This window comes from Ciona robusta, chromosome 8 (assembly GCF_009617815.1).
Source record: "Ciona robusta chromosome 8, ASM961781v2".
NCBI lineage: Eukaryota > Metazoa > Chordata > Ascidiacea > Phlebobranchia > Cionidae > Ciona > Ciona robusta.
The window spans coordinates 5047755-5068200 of NC_143242.1; the positions used below are offsets into that span (position 1 = coordinate 5047755).

The following is a 20446-nucleotide window of genomic DNA, read 5'->3' on the forward strand; positions in this document are numbered from 1 at the left end:
TTCATCACGTAACCAACGTAGACCAATAGAAACACCGCAAGGATTTAGTGCCCGCGGCAAGCAAGAAACGTCATTTGACGATTACATGTGTGAGGTATTTTAGGAATTACATAATTTTGTTCTTTAGCCAGACTTTGCTCGATGCTGTAATAAAGTAAGATGTGTGTATTAAACATGATAGTTTAGGAAGATTGAGTATATTACATTAGTCAAGAATTTCGCGCAATAAGTCAACGTTTTTGAAAGTCCTATCAGTAAGTTTGGCAGCAAGAGAAAGCGAACTATTCTGACTGTCTATCTTCTATTGCTAGGAATGTGTAAATAATAGTCCAGGCTATTAGATGTTGCTGTTTTATGCAGTATATGATTAGGAATATTATGAAACAGCTTCACCTTTTTTCCTAAGTGGCAAGTTTTTTAGAGAAGCATTTGCAAATGTGGCATGCCTATAATATGTAGGACTTTTATTTCAAAAATATATCTCGGAAGTAAGTAGCATTTTAGAGCTTAAGAAGCGACAGTTGGGTGGGCGTTATAATCGTAGTGTAGTTTAATAAAAACGTCTTTCACGTGCCTTAACTCTATCATGTAATTGTAGATGAGGTTTCGCTTGAAATTGCTTGTTCTGATCGTTACATCTTCAATTGTTTCAACTTTGTTTTTAAATACCTACATTTACAATCATCACACAAGAAGGAAAACGAATGAAATCAGATTAACACAGCAAGAAAAAGTCCAATATCTTGTGCAGGAAAACCAGGTATCTAAATTGAAATCAGTTCAATTATCGTTTTCCTAGCAAAATGTCACAAGATTGTAATATAGTCTAAATGACACTTATTTAACCTTACGTGGCGGGGCAACGATCGTAGTCGTAATACGGGTGTTCTGTTTCATACACTTTCTGTCCACTTACGATTTTTTAAAGGGAGATTTTATATTTTGTTAGCGTGTGGGTATGTGCTGTTGAAACAATAAATGTTTTTTATTCTCTTGTTGCGGGGAGCGTCAGTCGTTAAGTCGAGGCCATATTTAATTTTCCGTCGTAAAGGTAAAACTGCGGTACTCATAGTTGCGGTTTAATTTCCTTTTGTAAACAGCTGTTTGAAATGTTACGAGCAATTACTTTGACTGTGAATAACTTTAAGCTACCTCTTTAAATAATAAATAAGTTTTCTTTAGACGAACCCGTTCATTAGGATACAATGGCTTATCCATTCAAGAGGTAATCCGATTTAAACAATAATTGTTGGGCAGGCAACCATTTTATAGACAATTGTTTATCTTTAAAGTCTTTAAAATACAGTTTATTTGTTAATTAAACATCGTTCATTTACTTTTTGTAAGCTATTATATATGTAAAGTCAATATTATGTAGGGTCCTTTAATCATGGTCAATTTTTCACGGTAACGAAGCTCGGAGTAATATAACATCGTATAAACTAACGGGAAGTAACCGTAAAACGACAGTCGTTCTAACAAGACTATAAAATTTATTATATACAGTAGGGTGGGGGAAGATGGGACACATTTTAACTCTATTTTCTCGCCCATTTTATAGTAAACAAAGAACATTCAAATAATTATACCTACGACTTTCACAGACTGTTGTTAATTGTTTAAAACACTATCAGGATATTTAGTGCTAAAGGTGTCCCATCTTCCCCCACCCTACTATAAATAGGGTTTTATATTATTACACCCGACAGACAAAACGGCTATATCAGAATCGGACGTTTAATTAATACATTATTATTATTATAACAATTTAAAAAAATATGGGCGTATAGAAACACGATTCTTCTTGAAAAATAAAAATATGTATTTTATTCTTGTTAAAATCGAAAGCTTTTATGTTTAACGTAATTAGGTAACGCACTTAAAAACACTCGTTTATTGTGCAGTAGGTACACATATCAAAAGAACGCCGAATGTTATTAAGTGGTCGCTTTAACCACAAACTGCATTTATATTGCCAATAATTACAGCAATAATAAACACACCTTAAGAAATGTTTTTCCTGCTTTGAATACACGCCTATATACGAAGAACACGTCATTCGAATACTGGAAGTCATAACGGTAAACCTAATAGAGTATAGGATGGGAAAAGATGGGACACCTTTAGCACATAATATCAAAACATCCAGGGTCGTGTTTAAAACAATTAACAACGGTCTATGTGAGTCGTGGGGATACAGTTTTATAAAACTCGTGTTATAACGACTGTCGTTGCTCCGCCACGTGAGGATAAATAAGTTACATTAATACATCCGTTGATTTACTCATTTTATGTACTAACGGTATTCAGTTTTACTTTACCCTACTCTCAACTTGATGGTTTATTCGCTAAAAATCTCATTGCTGACGTATTTCAAATTGAAACATTGATGACGTATTTTAAATTAATCGACAGCAGATTCGACCCGCTGAAACTCCGATACCCGAGGTCCCCGTTGAAACTGAACGTCCAAGCTTGAAGACTGTTCTAGACATTCAAAAAAACTTTGATCAGGAAAATGAAAATGTTGAGAATATGACTGACGAACCAACAGAAGAAAAATTGGTTCCAATTGACCCGTCAACAAAAGATCTATGCCCAAAGTTTCCTACTGAGTTAAGTAAGTTTTTCAGTGAAATTAAACCTCGCGCGATAGCGGCGGGACAACGGCATGCAGTAGTCATAACACATGTGTTTGTCTTATAAAACTCGTGCCCGCTAACGATTTACATTTGCTCGCGTAAGCGTTAATTGTCATTCCTTTTTCGACGCTACTGGGCCAACGCCGGTAGTGGTTCACCCTATTGCTCAGTGAATTAGCATATAAAATGTAGCTTTTACAAGACCACTAAAATTTTACAGGAAATTGGTCGTTTAATTATCATTCTTTTCTTGCAATTTTGGGGCAACTACATGTAATGGTTAACTTTATTACTCTATTCAAAGAGATTGCTCTATCTATGTAATCATTATATGTAATGAAGTAATAATCGTTTTTATCGAAAAAAAAACATCTTATTTGTCTCAAGATAAAAATTTAAAAAAAATTACGATTTTGAAATTTCCCGCCGCCATCTTGTTTGACGTCATCAAATCGCAAGTAGTAGTTTTCCTATAGCTTTGGTAGTATATATTTGTATAATTTTTAATTTGCTTCTTTTTGTTCTTTTCCAGTTGGCAATTTAAATGTTGAATCGTCATTAAAACCTTCACTGGAGGAATTGGACGCCATAGCTGGTCCAAATGTTATGGATGGTTGTTTTGAACCTACTGGTTGTGAACCTCTACAGAAAGTAGCGATCGTCATTCCATATAAGAACAGATACGAACATATGCTGACATTGCTTCACCACTTACATCCAATATTACAGGTACGTTTTCAAGATATAAAGGAGTTTATTTTTTAGGTGAATTTTATTCTTATTGTGGGAATTTTGGCAACATTTATTAGGGCTAATTTAATTCTTACAAATGTTTTTCAAAGTGACCAAAATTGAAAAAAATGTTAATTGAGTTTACAGTGTTACTTTCATTTTATTTGGTTTAAAACCAAGGCAACGGTTTTAGAAGCGGACCTGTTACACGTCACACATATATGTGGTACTACAACTACTTAACATGTAACTAACTTTCAGTTTAAAACCAAATTGCTATGACTCAGTCAGTCAGACTGTGGCTTAATTATGGGTTAAGTGAGATAATTTAAAATAAATACATATATTATAGTTTTATTGGAAGTAATCCTAAATTTTGTTTCACGCAGCGCCAAAAGATTATGTACTGTGTGTTTCTAGCTGAGCAATTTGATGACGGGTCATTTAACAAAGCCCGTGTTATGAACGCTGCATTTATAGAAATAACAAAGTCCTGGAACCAACATAGAGATCATAAAAACAGACCTTTTGACTGTTTTGTTTTCCATGACGTGGACATGTTACTCGAAAATGATTTCAACTTGTATGTATGCGACATAATGCCAAGGCATCTGTCGCCAGCTATTGATAAGTTCAACTACACAACTGGGTATGGGACCAAATATGGCGGCGTTACAGCGATTAGAAGAGAGCATTATATTCAGGTTAACGGACACAGCAATAGGTTTTGGGGATGGGGTGGGGAGGACAATGATATGGAAGAGAGGTAAGATTGAAATTTAAATGTAATTTATAAATAACTGTAATATTCTGTTTACCTGCTAGGTATGGCATTCATAGTTTTTTCAACCAGTTAACTGTAAATAATTTTTTAAAGTAACTCTCATGTCATTTTGTCACTATATATTTTTTTAAAGAAAGATTAATTTTGTAAGCGACAACAATATTCTATATGGGTCCTACAGCCAAACCCGTCTGAAAACCTGGGATTTAGGCCTGTGTTGCTTTATCAGGCCATGTTTTCATAACTATCCTATACATCAAAATACAATATCTGCATCTTAAGACGCAAAAACTATGTAATATTTTTAATATTGAACAAAAACAATTCAACTGTTTCAGAATTGCAAGACAGAACTTAACTATCAAGTCAGCTTATCCAAGTATAGGAAGATATAAGATGATACAACATGACCATCCATGGTGGTTTAATCCTATGTCTGGGGTTGGAAGCTCTTACAGGAAAGACTTTCTGTAAGTATGATTATGGATTATTATATGTGTTTATACACATTGTGCTTGTTGTTAAATTATAATATGGATGTCTTCTTATTCAACAGATACACTTGTTGCATTCATACACCTCATGCTAATTGTCAAATTATAACATGATTGTCTTCTTATACAACAGACAGACATTGTGCATTTATACACCTCATTGGTGTCTTTTAACACACCATGCCTAATTGTATTTTCAAGGTCTTTTATAGACCATGGTTTCTTAATACACAAAACATTGTGAACCGATGAAAATTGCAATTGTTTCACACCTTATGCCAAGTTAAGTTATATTATTAATTTAGGAGTAGTGCCAAAGCAAGGGATGGAACTCAAGATAAAAGTGGATTGTCCAACATGAAATATTCCTTGATTCACGTGGAAAGAAATCGACTTTGGAATAAACTTGTTCTTGACATAAGTAAGTCACTTGTTTCGTGCATTGTTATTAAACTTCTAGGTTTTATTTTGTCTTAAAAAGTTAAAAGTTACCATTTTTAGCACTAAAGTATATATATACAAAATCCAAAGGCTTGCCAGATGTTAGCCAGAGTTGGCCTATTACCAAAACAATGTTTGCGCCCATTCTGTTTTATATTTTCGAGATAGTACACGTAGAGTTTAATCTGGAGGTGGTTTACTGCTGCCAATAATTTTTTATTAATGTTGGTTTTATCTTGTAGGGTCTTTGGATTTGGAAAGAATTAATGTTCGGTTTTACAAAGGAGATAGTATCACAGTTAACAACAAACCAACGTACCAAAGCGAAATTCCAAACAAAAGTCCTAAAACATCAGCTAGACACGGCGCTGGTGTTTCTGAACCATGCAGGCCAACTTATGCTCATTTTCCACTGATGACTGTAAATAGAACGATGAGTTTTGAAGACAAAAGATACACTAAGGTATCAAAGTTTAATGTTTTTAAAAACATTGTTATAATAAATAAAATTTAGGGTGACATTAGTAAAATGCAGTTATAGTTGTCACACACAAGGAACCTCATTGATTAATGTGGAAAATGCAATATGTTTTGGCTGTGCTGGTTGTCTTGACATTCAACAGCATAGCAAAAGCTGTTTTACTTTTCGGTGTAAAACTGGTCTGCTAAAAGCATGGGTGTCTTCTTATACACCAGATACACATAGTGCATTAAAACACTTCATGCTCACTGTCGAGTCAAAACATGGGTGTTTTTTATACAACAAAGAAGTATAAGACCTACATTGACCTGCCACCCATTTAAGCCAAAAACGTTTCACCCCATACACACTCTAACATTACACCCATCCTAGGTGTTCAAAACATTGGAAGAAGCCCAAGTTGCTTGCAACGAAATGCAAACAAGTTGTCAATCCATTGTTGAACAAGTTAGAAGCAGATTCTCACTCAGAGCAACTGCCCTGCTGCATCAGAATGATCTGCATTATAAGTTGGTATGGCAATGTTTTATACTGAATTTTTTCTGTACAAAAGTATTATGGACATATTTGTTTTTATTTAATATACTTTAATTTTTTTAAAAGTGATCATTTACCAAATTTCTTCTTTATTTATTTAAATATTATTTAAACTTGTGGCATTATTTGGCTAATTTTAATTCTATCTACTCTATATGTGTGAGGACTGAGGAACTCCAATAAGGCATGCCATGTAATTTAGGCCACCGTCAACCCATTACATTTGTGACAGCCGACAGTTATTAAACAGTTTACATTTCAGGATGTTGCGCAACAAGTAGATGTATATGAACATCATCATTCCATGGCAACTTATGTTAAAATATGTGAGGGCGACCCACATTACACACAATTCTTCACTAATCCTATTATTTTACCTGGTGATACAATATCAGGTATGTCATAATTGAACCATTGATTAGGTTATAATTGGATTGTTGAAAATGGGTCCCAAACTGTTATATTACAAATGGGACCCATTTTAGTAAAATTATAATTTGACTTTTTTTTCAAAATATTAAAGAATTTAAAAATTATAATAATACAGATATTTTTGGTTTAAATTTGTATAAGAAATGGTCAAAGCCTCAAGGTTGTATAAAAGTTTTAACTGCAGATGTTATAACTTAAGTACAAAATATATCTTTTGGCAGTTTTTTAAACTTAAAGGACTAAGATCACACAAAAATCCGCTAAACTACAATCTAAAAAGGGTGACATGTTTTGTAGTTTTAATTAACTTCATTATAACAATATAACAAGTTTTTAAAGCTCATAAAATAATAATTTTAACTGAATATTAAACCACAGGTCCGTCCCCACGTTACAGCACCCAACTTTATTTTCGTATATTTCACCAACCGGAAGCAAAATATATATTGAGGTCGGAAATGATGTCGACACATAAAGCAGTCATGTTGGTTAGGGAGTCAAACAAGTTGATTAAACACCCATGGTGGGATTCATTGGCTAAAATACAGTATAGTAAGTATTGGAGTTTGAGGTATTGTTTATACAGGCGTAGTATCATTGTTATAACCCAGTGGCCACTAATGGGTTGTCTAAAACATCAACTAAAATAAATTAAAAATACCCACAAAGTTACATACATGGTAAATCATAAGCGGACATAAGGTGTATGAAACAAAACAGCCGTGTTATAAAGACTGTAGTTTTCTGGCCACCTAGGCTAAATAAGTTACATTTGTTCATACCTTATTTTTATATTTGAATAACTGTTGTGTTATAGACATATATAGACTTAAGTTATATGACATCATCATGTACATTGTAGCAGCATTAGTCAGTTCAGTAGGTAGGTTTAGACTGTAGAGTATGCTTCGAATTTATACAAATATAACATGTACACATAGACAGACCATATATGTAAAGTCAAATTATTACTATTTCTATAAACACAATAATGGCATCTTAAGTTTAATACTTTCATTCAGTGTTATGACCAAAATAATTATATATATATAAGCAGACAGCCATGTTAAGTGCAGACCTGTGTAAATATTGTTGTTAAACCTTTATTTTAAACCAGCAAGAACAAATTTGGTAAACCTAAGCGATCCTGATATATTGTTACAACACACCATTGAAAAGACTGCAACCTCCACTTTGCTGCTTATTACAACACCAACAAGTGGCTTTCAAAGGATACCTGGTTGTTATATTATGAAACAAAGCTTGTATGATGACATCACAAAGCATGTTGTGATGGAATGGACATGGTGGTTCAGGTTAAAAGGTCAAACTGAAGAAATTGAGAATAAATTACTTGTGAGTTTTTTTTTATTAATTCCAGGACAGTTTTTTTTTGATGTCATATTTGCTTTTCAGGATGATCAATTAGAAAAATCTGTGAAATCTGGGAAACAATACGAAAAAATGATAAATGAAAGAAAAAAGGTTTTAGAAATGTGGGCTCAAAAAAAATTAGAAGAAAAACGAAAAAAGTTTATTGAAAAGAGAACATCTTGAACTATTTAAATCAATTTTAATTGTTTTATATTTATTTCAATTACTGTTAGTGAAATTATCGAATTAACGCCAATTTAAAGTGTTGTATTTTTAAGCTGTTGTATTTTTTCATGCGAAATATCGTAAAGTTATTCAATGTTTATCATATTTGATGAAATACATCAGGTATCTTTTTTAATCTCCGGACCTTGAACAATGGCTAAGTATGACTATGCTGTTATTGTTAACGGGTGTGTTTTTAGACAGGACATTTACCCAATATTTTTATGTACCTAGGCCAAGATTTGGTGGGTCCACCGCTCTCATTGTGACAAAAAATGGGTTGGAGAAATAATTTCATTATGACAAAACTCACTTCTGAATGTTGCCACTACTGTGGTCAAATGTGTCTTTGGGAAAAATACTTCACTGTCATTGCTCCAACTCAGTATTGCTGTATGTATGACTGACAACTTAGGCAACCATAAATGACCAATCAGTTGGAGCAATCGAGGTTAAATGTCTTGTTCAAGAACACACACACTGCCGTATCCTTTGATTAGAGGCAAACACACTGTGTCAGGGTGACGACTATTAGTCTTCTGTGTGTGAGTTCGCTGATATGTGGCATATAAATCTTATAGCAAGTTTTATTGAACGCTCTTATGCCTTTGTTGCTACATTGGATACAGTATGATCCAGTAAACAAATAATTCAAAAATAAATTGGTTCTAATCGTTCCACGGTTGACTAGATGTCATCCGTTTTAGTTTTCATCACGTGATGACGCATTTGGACTTCAAGTTATCCTTTCGTTTGTCAGTTGTTTTCTTTGGACAAACGTCGACAGTTAAACTTAGATTTCTTCGCTTTTCTGAGTCCAAAAGTTTCTGAAACAGTTCATGGACATTGTGACTGGTTTTGGCGGATGTTTCGATAAACCCGCATCCCCACGTTGACGATAAATCGGCGCCTTCTCTCGACGAAACTTTTTTGTCTTCTTCGTCGCATTTGTTGCCCACTAAGTAAATGGGGACGAATTGAAGATTGCCTTTTATTTCACGGATCTGTGTAAAGTAAATTAAATATGCTGCGTTATAGTTATTTACTTTGAATATATTGAGTAAAAGGTTAAATGTAAAACGTTTCGTGGGGTGGGGTGGGGTAAAATGGGACATGTTTTCATTCTGTTTTTTAGTACCATGTGAAAATATGGTATATTACGTGCTAACGGTATCCAGCTAACGCCAAAGTACTATATTTATCCTCGCTGTGGTAAGCCAACGACATTCGTTATAACAGGATCGTTATGTTTCATACGTGTCTACCCATATAGAATAGAACACCCGTTGCAAACAACCAACCTGTTCGTATATCGGTTTAAGTTCTTCAATAGATTGCCTCGTTGTAACAGAATACACAAGTATAAAGGCATCGCCCCTAGTTATAGACAAACGTTGCATGGCAGGGAACTGATGCGATCCAGTGGTGTCGGTGATTTGTAGTGTGCAAACATTCTTGTCGCAGTTTACGATCTGAAAATATTGTAGGTTGAAGTAAGATGATATTTATTTCTTTTTACGAGGAATTATTACAGAAGTATAGAACCGTTTTCCCACGGCTCTAAAAAGCGTTTGTATGCACAAACGGGGTAGTGATATTCGTACGTGTTTAAAACCTTGCCAATCACGAGCAACATATAAGTTTACACCTTTCGTCAAACATTTATTCTTTACGTTGTTTGTCTTTCACATGAAACGTGACTTAAATATTTGATTGGTCAAGGCAATAGACTCGTTAAGTACGACGCGTTGTTTTCCTAATGGTTTGGCATTACAGATTACAGTATAAATGCAATAGCTTGTGTCGTTGTAGACAAAACTATTAAATTTCTGTGAAAAAATTGTTTTACATTAGCATTTTTTATTTTAGTTTTGTATTATATTTAAATCTATACTGATTTCAAATAGTCTCCGGCTGATTGTCATTGACCGCACGACATATTTGCATTAGATGAACAATTAATATCTTAAATTGCTATGCTTCCAATGTATCCCATGGGTAAAGCTATTCAAACCATGCGTGTAATTTTTCATTGCGCGCATGATATTGGAAACCATTATATACGCATGGAGTAAGATTGGTTCTTGTGGATCTGTATATTGACATAAGTACTAATACCTTGGCTGCACAGAATAATACACCTTAAATTGGCGAGCTGCGATTCGATACAAGCATGTCGAATATCTAAATTAAACTGGTATACCACGCTTCGGTTATGATTTTATTTTCTGCGACTGTGGAATGGTATAGTCTATAGCGCTTGGGCGCGCGTCTTGTAGAAATACGTTGTCACGTTTGCGTAACAGAGCGATTTGACTAGTTAAAAACGGGGATGGCTGCCTATACCATTTTAGAATACAACCGAAAATCCATTTCTGGTAAATTAAATTAAGTATTTTGCGGATATATTTGCAACACGACCCAACAAATGCACAAAATGCAATGCTGCAGATTTTTATGTTTTAATATTCTAGTTTATGCAATATAATTATAGGTAATTCCAAGGTACCGCTCAAAGTATTGACCCTTACCTGTCTATACGTGTCTTCAATCGTAGGTACATACGTCTCTTTGAAGGTACCTTTAATAAATCGCAGCACTAAAGAACTTTTCCCAACACCACCGGCTCCAAACAGAACAACTCTGTAATCATTTGACTGATCTGGCATGGCTCGTAATCGGCGTGCTCTAGCACCATCTGCCGACTGAAAATAAAATTTAATTAACAATAATACAAAATAATTTAAAAAATGTTATTTTACATAGCAAAGAAATAAGAAATAACAACTATTGTGACCATATCACCCGCAATCTAATCTTACGTTATCTCCCAAAACAGAAATACATTACTACCAATCATTAACAACATTAATGATTAATCTTGAGCAACCTCAGATTTCCAAAGACAAATATATTAGCCCACTCCAAAACACACGGTAGCTTAATATGAACAAAACAAACAATTAACCTCTGATTTATCATACAAGCTAAAGATCTTAAATCTATCTTACAAAACAAAATTTCATTTATCCTTCAAAATAACAACGAAGGTCAAATTAATTCGAAACAACGAAGATAAGTGAATTAGCAACAAAACGACAGTCGTTAAAACACGCTATGAATAGAAACCGTGGCTCTTGAACCCAGCACAAAATGAACTCATATTGAATTGTTATATAGAAGGGTGCGGAAAGACGGGAGACCTTTAGCACATAATATCCAAATATCCTGATCTTGGTTTTGTCGTAAGGATGCGGTTTTATAATTTCTTGATTTTTTTTGTTACTACCAAATAGAACAAGAAAATCGAATGAAAAAGTGTCCCATCTCTCTCCAAACTACTATATCACTTTATACAAATGTTTCGATATTTTATAACACACACTTATTCTATACCTTCAATACCTTCAATGCACGTCTAATATACAATTTATCACAAATCAACTAAATTTATCGAGAAATTCATTTACCGTCATCCATAATAACGATCATTAGATATTTATACAAATATTTATTTTACCCATTCGATTTTATTATTAAGCCAACATTGTTAAAGCTGTTCAATGACAAGGTTATTATATAATATATCAAATAACTAACTTACACACGCTATAACGATAATTAACACAAGCGCAAACACGAGCATATTAGTCATTGGGTTTAGGCCTATTTTTTCATATAGTAAAACAAGCTGTGCATAACTAACAATATAAAAATACAAGTTTGTATATGTATATATATGGTCGCGTACGAATTTCTTTCATCCTTTACAACTAAATACTACTTGCTATGAATGCATTTTACAAAACAAAATGTAGCTTAAAAGTTTTAAAATTTATATACACAATTGTGCATTTTGTGTGGTTAATATAGTAGGTTGGGGTAAGACGGTCCATGTTTCATTCACTTTTATCGTTCCACTCGGTAGTAAACAAAAGATACTTACAGAGCAATATAACTGCATTCTCACAACTCTAAAATAGCGTTATTTATAGTTACAAATACGATTAGGAAACATAGAATACTGTGTTAACGGTATCCATTATACCGCACTGTAGCCTACTAAACTAACTTACAACTATAACATACGCTACTATACAATACCGCACCTCCATTTCACGGCGTTGGTTGCAGCAATTACTTGGTGCAAACAGCAGCGCTGAACTTTTTCTTTATTGATAATGAATTATTGATACTCGGTTTGAAACCTTAGCCTTCGGGTGCGAAACTCATACACGCTACTTAAGTCACTGTAATGTAAGATGTACGAGAATTTACACCTGCCTGTTAACGCTAGGCTGGCCACCAATTTCCCTCTTCCTTAGATTTGTATGGATTTTTATTATCTTTATAGCCACACCTCAGCTTATGCTGATCGATCTATTCCAGATATTAAATTCAGACGATTTTTGTGTCAGAATTCATTCATTTATCGATTATTAGTCGTCTGATATTCGATATATTGGCAATTTATGGGATTTAACTCTTGTACTTGTATATTTTGATGCATATTCGGATAATGTATTTGAAAAATTACTAATTGTATTTACACCCACGCGCAAATTATGGATAAAACTCCTAATGGTCACTTTATTTGTTATATACTATAATAGGGTAAGATGGATACCGTCAGGAGACAAAAATCTTATATAATTAGCAGCGATCTTTCAGACTCGTGGGGATGCGGTTTCATAATTTTATAATTTTTCTTTGTTTACTACCAAACGGGACGATAAAAGAGAATGACAATGTACCATCTTACCCCAAACTTTATCTTAAGAATTCCAAATAACTTTTCTACACCTACGTAGTTCATCAAAAATAACTCAAAATGACGTAACACTGGTGTTTATGACGCAGTGGTTACGTAATAGGTCAGAAAGGTGACTGGGCAGTGTGAATGAAAATAGTCTCGTACGACGTACATAATAAGCATAAATGCCTACGTACCAGATCACATGTCCGCCTAAATACAGTGCATTGTGTGGACAACAATACTAAAAACAAATACGGGTATTGCGTTGTAAATATAAGAATATTTATAGAAATATATAACCATAGCCCCACGACTCCAAAAAAGCGTCGTTAACTGTTTAAACACGATTAGGAAATACGGGATATTGTGTGCTAATGATATCTCTTACTTGTAGTGTATTGTGCGGACACTAAAGCCAAATACAAATACGTATATTCATGTCAGATGTAAATACACCCATATTTGACCCTTTGTTGAGCCTGAGTGTTGTATTTGTTACTTTCCCAAAGGGGTCGTTTGAAATATCAGTATTATTTAAATTACAAAGTAAAATGGGAGTTTCTTGTTTTCAAGTAACCTTGGTGTCTCTTCGGTTAAACCCTAAAGCTTCCTCACAGACATAACATTAATTATTTATAAACTACCGTCCTATAGATTGTCGCTTTAAAAACAACCCCCTTCCCAAAGCAAATTAGCAAACGCATATGGATTTTTAAATTAGCTAATATGCAATTCGCGTGCCGTAAAACAGCCAAATTGCTCGCTTATTGTTATTGCGTTTGGTGAGTTTTCTTTTTAAACTCTCTAATTAGATTAGTTCTTAGCGAGTCAGCAAATAGCTTGGACGCACTAATAAAGTAATGTGGGGGAAGATGGGACACCAATTTTTTCGTCCCATTTGGTAGTAAACAAAGAACTTTTAAAAAATTATAAAACAGATTTTTACGACTCCCAAAGACCGTTGTTAACTGTATAAAATACGATCAGAATATGATATGCTAAAGATGTCCCGACTTACCCCACCCAACTATACATAAAACATCCTCTAACCTAATAATATCTTGTCGTACGACAGACGAAACTAAAAATTTCCTAACAGAATATCAATTTCAAAATTTATGTTAGGCAAACGTATTACGATTGTACACAACAGGTTACATAGAACAGAACTGAAGCTGAGATACACTTACTAATACCAACGATTATATAAGCCTAGCAGCATAATCAGATCAGCGTCTACTTAAATTAAAAAAAAACTATGCGACCATACACAGCAACAACCACCAAGGTACAGCTTAGCTAATCATACTAATATACAAACGGCACATACTTGTTCATCCGTTGTTGCCTTGGACGTCGAACCTCCCGCTGCGGGAGAACTTGTACTGGTATGTCTGCCGCCCCGTTGCGCCATATAACTGAATGGTTGTATATATATAGGTCACTTGTCTTTAGTTCCAATCTTGCATTTATTATTAAAGAAACGTTTTTACGAACCAGTATATCACCATGTTCTTTACATCTGTTGATATATAAGTAGAAGTTATATTTACTTACTAAGTTTCATAAGTTGTAACTTGTAAACGGGCACAAGGTGTATAAAACAGCACACTCTTGTTATAACGACTCTCATTGCCCCGCCACGCGAGGATAGATAAGTTACATTTAATCAATCATTCAACTGTTTAATAAGTTGGTATAAATAAGACTTGCAACCACCGTATACAAATTGTTGTTCTTAAAAGTTAGTATCCATTTTCATATCTTTATTTAAACGTATTTGACTCCGTTTTCAAGTTAAAATAAATAACCAATATAAGAGCGCAAGTCGGCACAAGTGCTATGTATCACTTAATGCAGATACATTAAAAAAAATCGGTTCAACTATACATGGCTACACCGTCTTATATGCCATATTAAATTAACAGTAACACGTACTATTCAAAGTAATCTGTAAGTCCTACACTTAGTCCTATTCCTAATGGTAATACAAAATGCTCAACCAACTCAACTCACGCTATATCTTATCCTATCCGAATACGCTTTTCCACACAAGCCTTACTTTATATACCAATCCTCCATTAACGCTTCCTTCTTAAGACCTTTTTAGTTTTCCATCGAAATACCCTCACAAATAAATAACCCAGAGACAAACAAGTTCCCAACCCAACGTTTCTCAACACCAGCAATGCCCATCATCATTCTTCCAACAATACAATCTCCATGCATTAGCCACCACCCACGTTTGTAACGACTCAAGTATCTTTCCAAGTCTTCCTATTGATTTTTTGCGGTCCAATTCCCGCGTCATCAGCTCCAATCCACTTTCTCTATTGATCCGATGGTCGATTCGGAACTTTGACGTCACTAATCTACGAATTGCGAAACGGCAAATACGACAATTACTTCTTGCCCCGCCGCACAGGATAAATCTTAACATTTGAGATTTTATCGCGGATTTACCCCACAAAAATAGGTTGTAATGGTCACGTATATTATATATTAAATTCTACACTTCTGTTTTATCCCAAAGCGTGTTATAACGGCTGTCCTTTTATCGTTACTTTTCGTCTCTTTGCTATTTTTATGCTTTTTCGATCTTCGTTACCGTGACCGAAGAGAGAATAACTTAAGTCATTCATTCATTTCTTCAAAAAGATCGTTTTTTAAACAAAGCAGTTCAGTTTTACAACGCCTACAATCCACAACAGCTGTTTAACCATGGCCCACACATCACACCTGTCAATAAAGATACCAATGCCGCTGTTCTCGAAAGTGGACTTAACTTATTAAAAGAAACCTGTTTGATTAAGAAGCGGATACAATGCCTTTAGGCGAAATATATCTCCGACAACAAACAATTCATTGAAATTGATTTTTGTTTGTTACGTATTTCGTAGCACTGGATCCTGACCCCATTAAAATACTATACCAATAAAACTTCGTATCATTAAGCTTATAACCCACACACTAAAGACTAAACCACAACGGTATTTTTCATATTTAAAAAAAAACGCAGCAGTAATATTTTGCAAATATTCCCATTTTCCCACACAGACCTTTATATACCTCGTTTTAAGCTGATAATGTATACGCTCAACAAACATAAATGCCATGTTTACAATACGTGTCAATACAAAAGACCGTGTTATGGACGTGAATGCCAATAATACAGATGACGTATGCAATTAGATCAATGAATGCCAACCACTACCGGGATGGAAGCATCATCCGAATTACACACAATGTTATCTTGCAGGCGGTTTTACGTTAACGAATGGCTTGTGGTTAAGGGCCATAGGGAGCGACATTAAGGCCGATCTGTGTAGGTTGCACGAAATGAACGAGTCCATTATATGACTAAGAATGATTCAAAACTGACTTGCACAGGTCACGTTATGATGCATGTGTGTTTGTCTAATGCTTAGTAAGCAACACGTCATTATGCGGGAATAAGGCGTATGGATGCATCATGCGTGTCTGGTGTATAAGAAGACACCCACGTTATTAACTCGACAATAAGCATGAGGTGTATGAATTCACCATGTATATGTATGTATGGTGTATATAAGAACACACCTATGTGTTATAACTCGACAGAGAGCATGAGGCACTAGCAAACATATATACACATACGCTGTTATAAACATGTATTGTACATATTAACTAAAATTGTGGTTCGTTATTAATTAAGTTATCCATTTGTGTTAGCGCAATGCAGCTGCCTATAAATATATTAGGTCGTGATTAAATTGTAACTTTTTTATTAAATCTCTTTACAAACATAAATCAAACTAATAATAAAACTAATAACAATTTTGTATAAATATCCTATCGATCAGCTATACAATATTAACGTTTGGAGTTATTAAAACAAAACAAGTTTGCGGGACGAGAAACGAAATTAAATTCTCAAAATCTTTATTTTCAGAGGTGTATGTATGTAACGATATATTTAATATTGTAGGGTGGGGGAAGATGGGACACATTTTCACTCTATTTTCTCCCCAATTGCTAGTATAGAAAGAACATTCAAAGAATTACAAAACCGTATCCTCGCGACTCTCGTTGACGGCTGTTAGTTATTTGAAACACGATCAGGATATTTGGATATTATAATATCCTATAGGTGCTTCAGGTGTCCCTCTTCCCTAACCCTACTATAGGTTAGAGTAAGACGGTCCACATTTTCGTATTCTTTTAACGTTCCATTTGGTAGTAAACAAAGAATATTTACATAATTATACCAGTATCCTCATGACTCTAAAAAAGCGTTAATTAGTAAAAAAAAACGTTTAGGAAACATGGGACATTACGTTCTAACGGCATCCATCTTACCCCAACCTATTAGCTATATATAATCATTATATGGTTTTAGACGTTTAAAGTTAAAGCAAGTTCATATACCGACGACGGTCTTGTACCATAAACATAAAAAGACCTTTAAATTGCATTTGTCTAGTCGTTCAAGTTACATTATATTTGCTTGTTTAAATTAGTGTACAAGTTCTGATTTAGTAGGTTACTTTGTAAACGCTAATAACGCACGAAACGATATATGTTACACTTTCAAAGAGCAAGCAATATAAACACACCAACGAGGATAAATTTAAATAACTACGCATTTAATTGGCGCAATTAGAACATTTCTTTGCCAGCCAGTTTACACTTTGTAATGTAATCAGTACTTCTAAGAATGTATGAGCGAAATAGAACGTATTCCTTGTATATATGTCTGAATTTGCATTCTATATATGGGCACTGCTATATAGCCTAAACTTGTGTTATATATAATCCTGCAGGGTAAGCTGGATACCGCATATGATATCTCAGGTTTCATATCGTGTTTTTAACAATTAAAGATGGGACACCTTTTAACTTTTTTTTCGTCTCTTTTGGTAGTAAACAAAGAACATTCAAAGAATTATATAAGTTTATCCTCGCGACTCCCATAGACCGTTGTTAATTGTTGCAAACACAATCAAGATATTTGGATAATATGTTGTTGAGTTGTCTCATCTTGCCCCACCCTACTATATAATTTCCAACGTAAAACTTGCTTTATTTAGAGTAAAGCTGCTTAAATAAGCGTTTTATTACATAAATGCATATTCCATAAACTTTGTCGAAAAAAGTAAGAATTAAAAATACTTCAGGTTCGTGTCCCATCGCATTGTACTTCACATTGGCTATATCCACGTCATAATACGCATTATGATGTATTCGAAGATACACGTACGTAACATACACGTTGCAGCACGTTGCGTAATTGTAATTAAGCGAAAACAAAAAGCATAAATTTAACCGACGAAATTGTTTTTGTTCATTCGTGTACAAGCGCCGTAGCGAACTCTATACAATTGTAATATTAAATTTGTTTTATAAAGTCGATGTATACCGTTATATACCTTGAGATACATTTGTTGCATGCTTTATATAAGCTACAGGTATGTAAATTGGATAAAATTGTTTTATTAGGACAATTAACATTTTAATAATTTAAGTTGACGACTTAAATTGCAGGGAAACGCAAGCCTCGGTAAATGGCATTTTAGTCCGTTTTACGACGAAATAATGTCTTTGAAATATGTAATACTCATACCATGACGTCATATGTTACGAAACTGTGTAAGTGTAACTATGGTACTGTGGGGTAAGATGGATACCGTTAGCATATAATATTTCATATTTCTTAATCGTGTTTTCACTAATTAAAAACGTTTATTTAGACTTTGTAGTTTACGGTTACATAAATCTGTATAAAAATATTGTTTACTACAAAATGGGACGAAAAAATAGAATAAAAAATGGGCCGTCGTACCTCAATCGATTTTATAATTACCACTTATTCATTGGCGTGTATATATGAGCCTAAATTTCGTGGGATTGTTTAATTCCTAAAAACCTGTTTTTCTGCTCGGGCCGCCTTCTTATTATACTTGTAGCTTTAGGCTACAAACCTTACACCACAGTTTGCGTTTATTTAGATATCAGAGAATAATTTCAACACGACACTCGGCGAAATACGCCAGAAGGCTCAAGGCTCTTAATAGAAAAGGTTTAAAATGACTTTATCAGTATGAGAAAATGTATTTCTGAGACTCTGATTTAAGTAGACGGATATACAAAATGTTTTAATACAGTTTTAATATAGGTGTGTTTGTAAATTTATAAAAGTACAGTTTTCTAAATGTATGCGAATTACAGTTTAAACGCGATTTTTGAGATATTTTAAAGTTAAACCCTAGTCAGCTGTTTTAACTAAACGGCTATAGTGTATCTTATTTCTAATATTTAACATGTTTTAATATAACACGCAGTTTAGTTTTTAATATAAAAATTTAAAACCAGCTTTATTTACTTACGGTATACAAAATGTTTAGCGTATAGTTTTATAACCGCTTTAGCGTATAGTTTTATAGGTGCTAATACTCAGAAAAAAAAGTTTTATAAAGAATAAATATATTTTTACTTTTGACTTGTTTGAGATTTTATTTTTACGTAAATAGACTATGACATTTAAAACAGATAAACCATTTCTATTTAACGCTATTTTATAGTCGACTTCTATACATCATTATGCGGCTGCTGAATGATTTTTCGCAATTCTCCTATTGCGCAACTGAAAAGAAAAGTCTTGATGGTTTAGGAATTTAAATAATCCTGTCTATGAGTTGTTTGTGACGTTGTATGTGGGTGAGGTCCTAGTGTGGCACACCCTATTTAACTGAGGCTGTTTGCCTTTTATCCGTAACATGATAATAATAATATATAAATGTCTTGATCGTGTTTTAAACAATTGCCAACGTTCTGTGGGAGTTGTGAGGATACGGTTTTATATTTAGTTGAATATTCTTTGATCCCTACCAAATGGGACGAGAAATACAATGAAAAGGTGTCCCATCTTCCCCCAACCTACTATATGCTAAACATTTTTGGTCATCGTTTTTCTATCTATAAATACTTGCACCTTTACCGGTTAGGAATTTAAACGTTACGCTCGCAATCCTTACATTTCATCGGCGTACAATTGCTCCTTTAACACAGAGATTTAACGAGCAGTAATAACGTTATAATTAGAGTGTAAAACAACGCACAGTGTACAGTAGATGCTTATACTGTACTGCTGTTATACTGAAAGACAGTACAACGTGTATATACAGTACAGAAGTCATACGATATTGAACAGTCAAATATTTGACTGTAACACGTTTTTAAGTTGGATTTTTTAGCAGTTTGTTGTAGTATAGTGGTAACCGTAAATCCCTTATATTTTAGAGCAAATTGATTGTATATATAGATGCTACAGTAGAGTAGTCAAGTTAGTTAGGTATTTAGAAATGTGTATTTAGATTCACCATTAGTATTCTGTGTGTATGTTTTATAAAGTTGTACATCCTTGATAATTTAGCATGAAAGCTTGCAACACACCAATACTGTTTCATCAATTGAGTTTCTATATAGAGTTATGCGTGTGTTAGGCCACATATAAAGTAGTGTGGGGCAAGATGGACATCGTTAACACATAACTATCCCATATTTCCCAAT

The 20446-nt window shown here is 34.0% G+C and overlaps 2 protein-coding genes across 5 annotated transcripts; one reads left to right on the forward strand and one right to left on the reverse strand.

Moving 5' to 3' along the window:
• Positions 1-572: 572 nt before the first annotated feature.
• LOC149732605 (uncharacterized) lies at positions 573-8278 on the forward strand. 2 transcript variants are annotated; one of them, XM_089882984.1, is made up of 12 exons: positions 573-760; positions 2419-2620; positions 3175-3371; positions 3764-4140; positions 4497-4628; positions 4958-5073; positions 5336-5556; positions 5947-6087; positions 6374-6506; positions 6922-7095; positions 7661-7899; positions 7960-8278. In XM_089882984.1, exons 1-12 carry the CDS (start codon positions 599-601, stop codon positions 8098-8100), a joined length of 2235 nt encoding a protein of 744 aa, XP_089739110.1. In that variant the 5' UTR covers positions 573-598; the 3' UTR covers positions 8101-8278. The 2 variants fall into 2 exon arrangements, with proteins under 2 accessions (XP_089739110.1, XP_089739108.1); XM_089882982.1 differs by having other exon boundaries at positions 574-760; positions 2416-2620.
• A 433-nt stretch (positions 8279-8711) lies between these two features.
• Positions 8712-15143, reverse strand: LOC149732606 (GTP-binding protein Di-Ras2-like). 3 transcript variants are annotated; one of them, XM_089882999.1, is made up of 5 exons: positions 14961-15143; positions 14229-14420; positions 10674-10847; positions 9444-9614; positions 8712-9146 (listed from the first exon to the last, which is right to left on the reverse strand). In XM_089882999.1, the coding sequence occupies exons 2-5, from the start codon at positions 14310-14312 to the stop codon at positions 8856-8858; spliced, it is 720 nt and encodes a 239-aa protein (XP_089739125.1). In that variant the 5' UTR covers positions 14313-14420; positions 14961-15143; the 3' UTR covers positions 8712-8855. The 3 variants fall into 3 exon arrangements, with proteins under 3 accessions (XP_089739125.1, XP_089739126.1, XP_089739127.1); XM_089883000.1 differs by lacking the exon at positions 14961-15143 and adding an exon at positions 14915-14932; XM_089883001.1 differs by lacking the exon at positions 14961-15143 and adding an exon at positions 12252-12392 and having other exon boundaries at positions 14229-14416.
• Between the last annotated feature and the right edge of the window lie 5303 nt (positions 15144-20446).

Excerpts from the sequence above, each read along its gene's own strand:
- LOC149732605 (XM_089882982.1), top strand. The coding sequence starts at position 599 with ATGAGGTTTCGCTTGAAATTGCTTGTTCTGATCGTTACATCTTCAATT. Across the intron at positions 3,372-3,763 it reads ACTTACATCCAATATTACAG|CGCCAAAAGATTATGTACTG; the intron begins GTACGTTTTCAA and ends TGTTTCACGCAG. Across the intron at positions 6,507-6,921 it reads ACCTGGTGATACAATATCAG|GTCCGTCCCCACGTTACAGC; the intron begins GTATGTCATAAT and ends ATTAAACCACAG.
- LOC149732606 (XM_089882999.1), bottom strand. The coding sequence starts at position 14,312 with ATGGCGCAACGGGGCGGCAGACATACCAGTACAAGTTCTCCCGCAGCG. Across the intron at positions 9,615-10,673 it reads TTGAAGACACGTATAGACAG|ATCGTAAACTGCGACAAGAA; the intron begins GTAAGGGTCAAT and ends CAATATTTTCAG. Across the intron at positions 9,147-9,443 it reads TTAAACCGATATACGAACAG|ATCCGTGAAATAAAAGGCAA; the intron begins GTTGGTTGTTTG and ends TACTTTACACAG.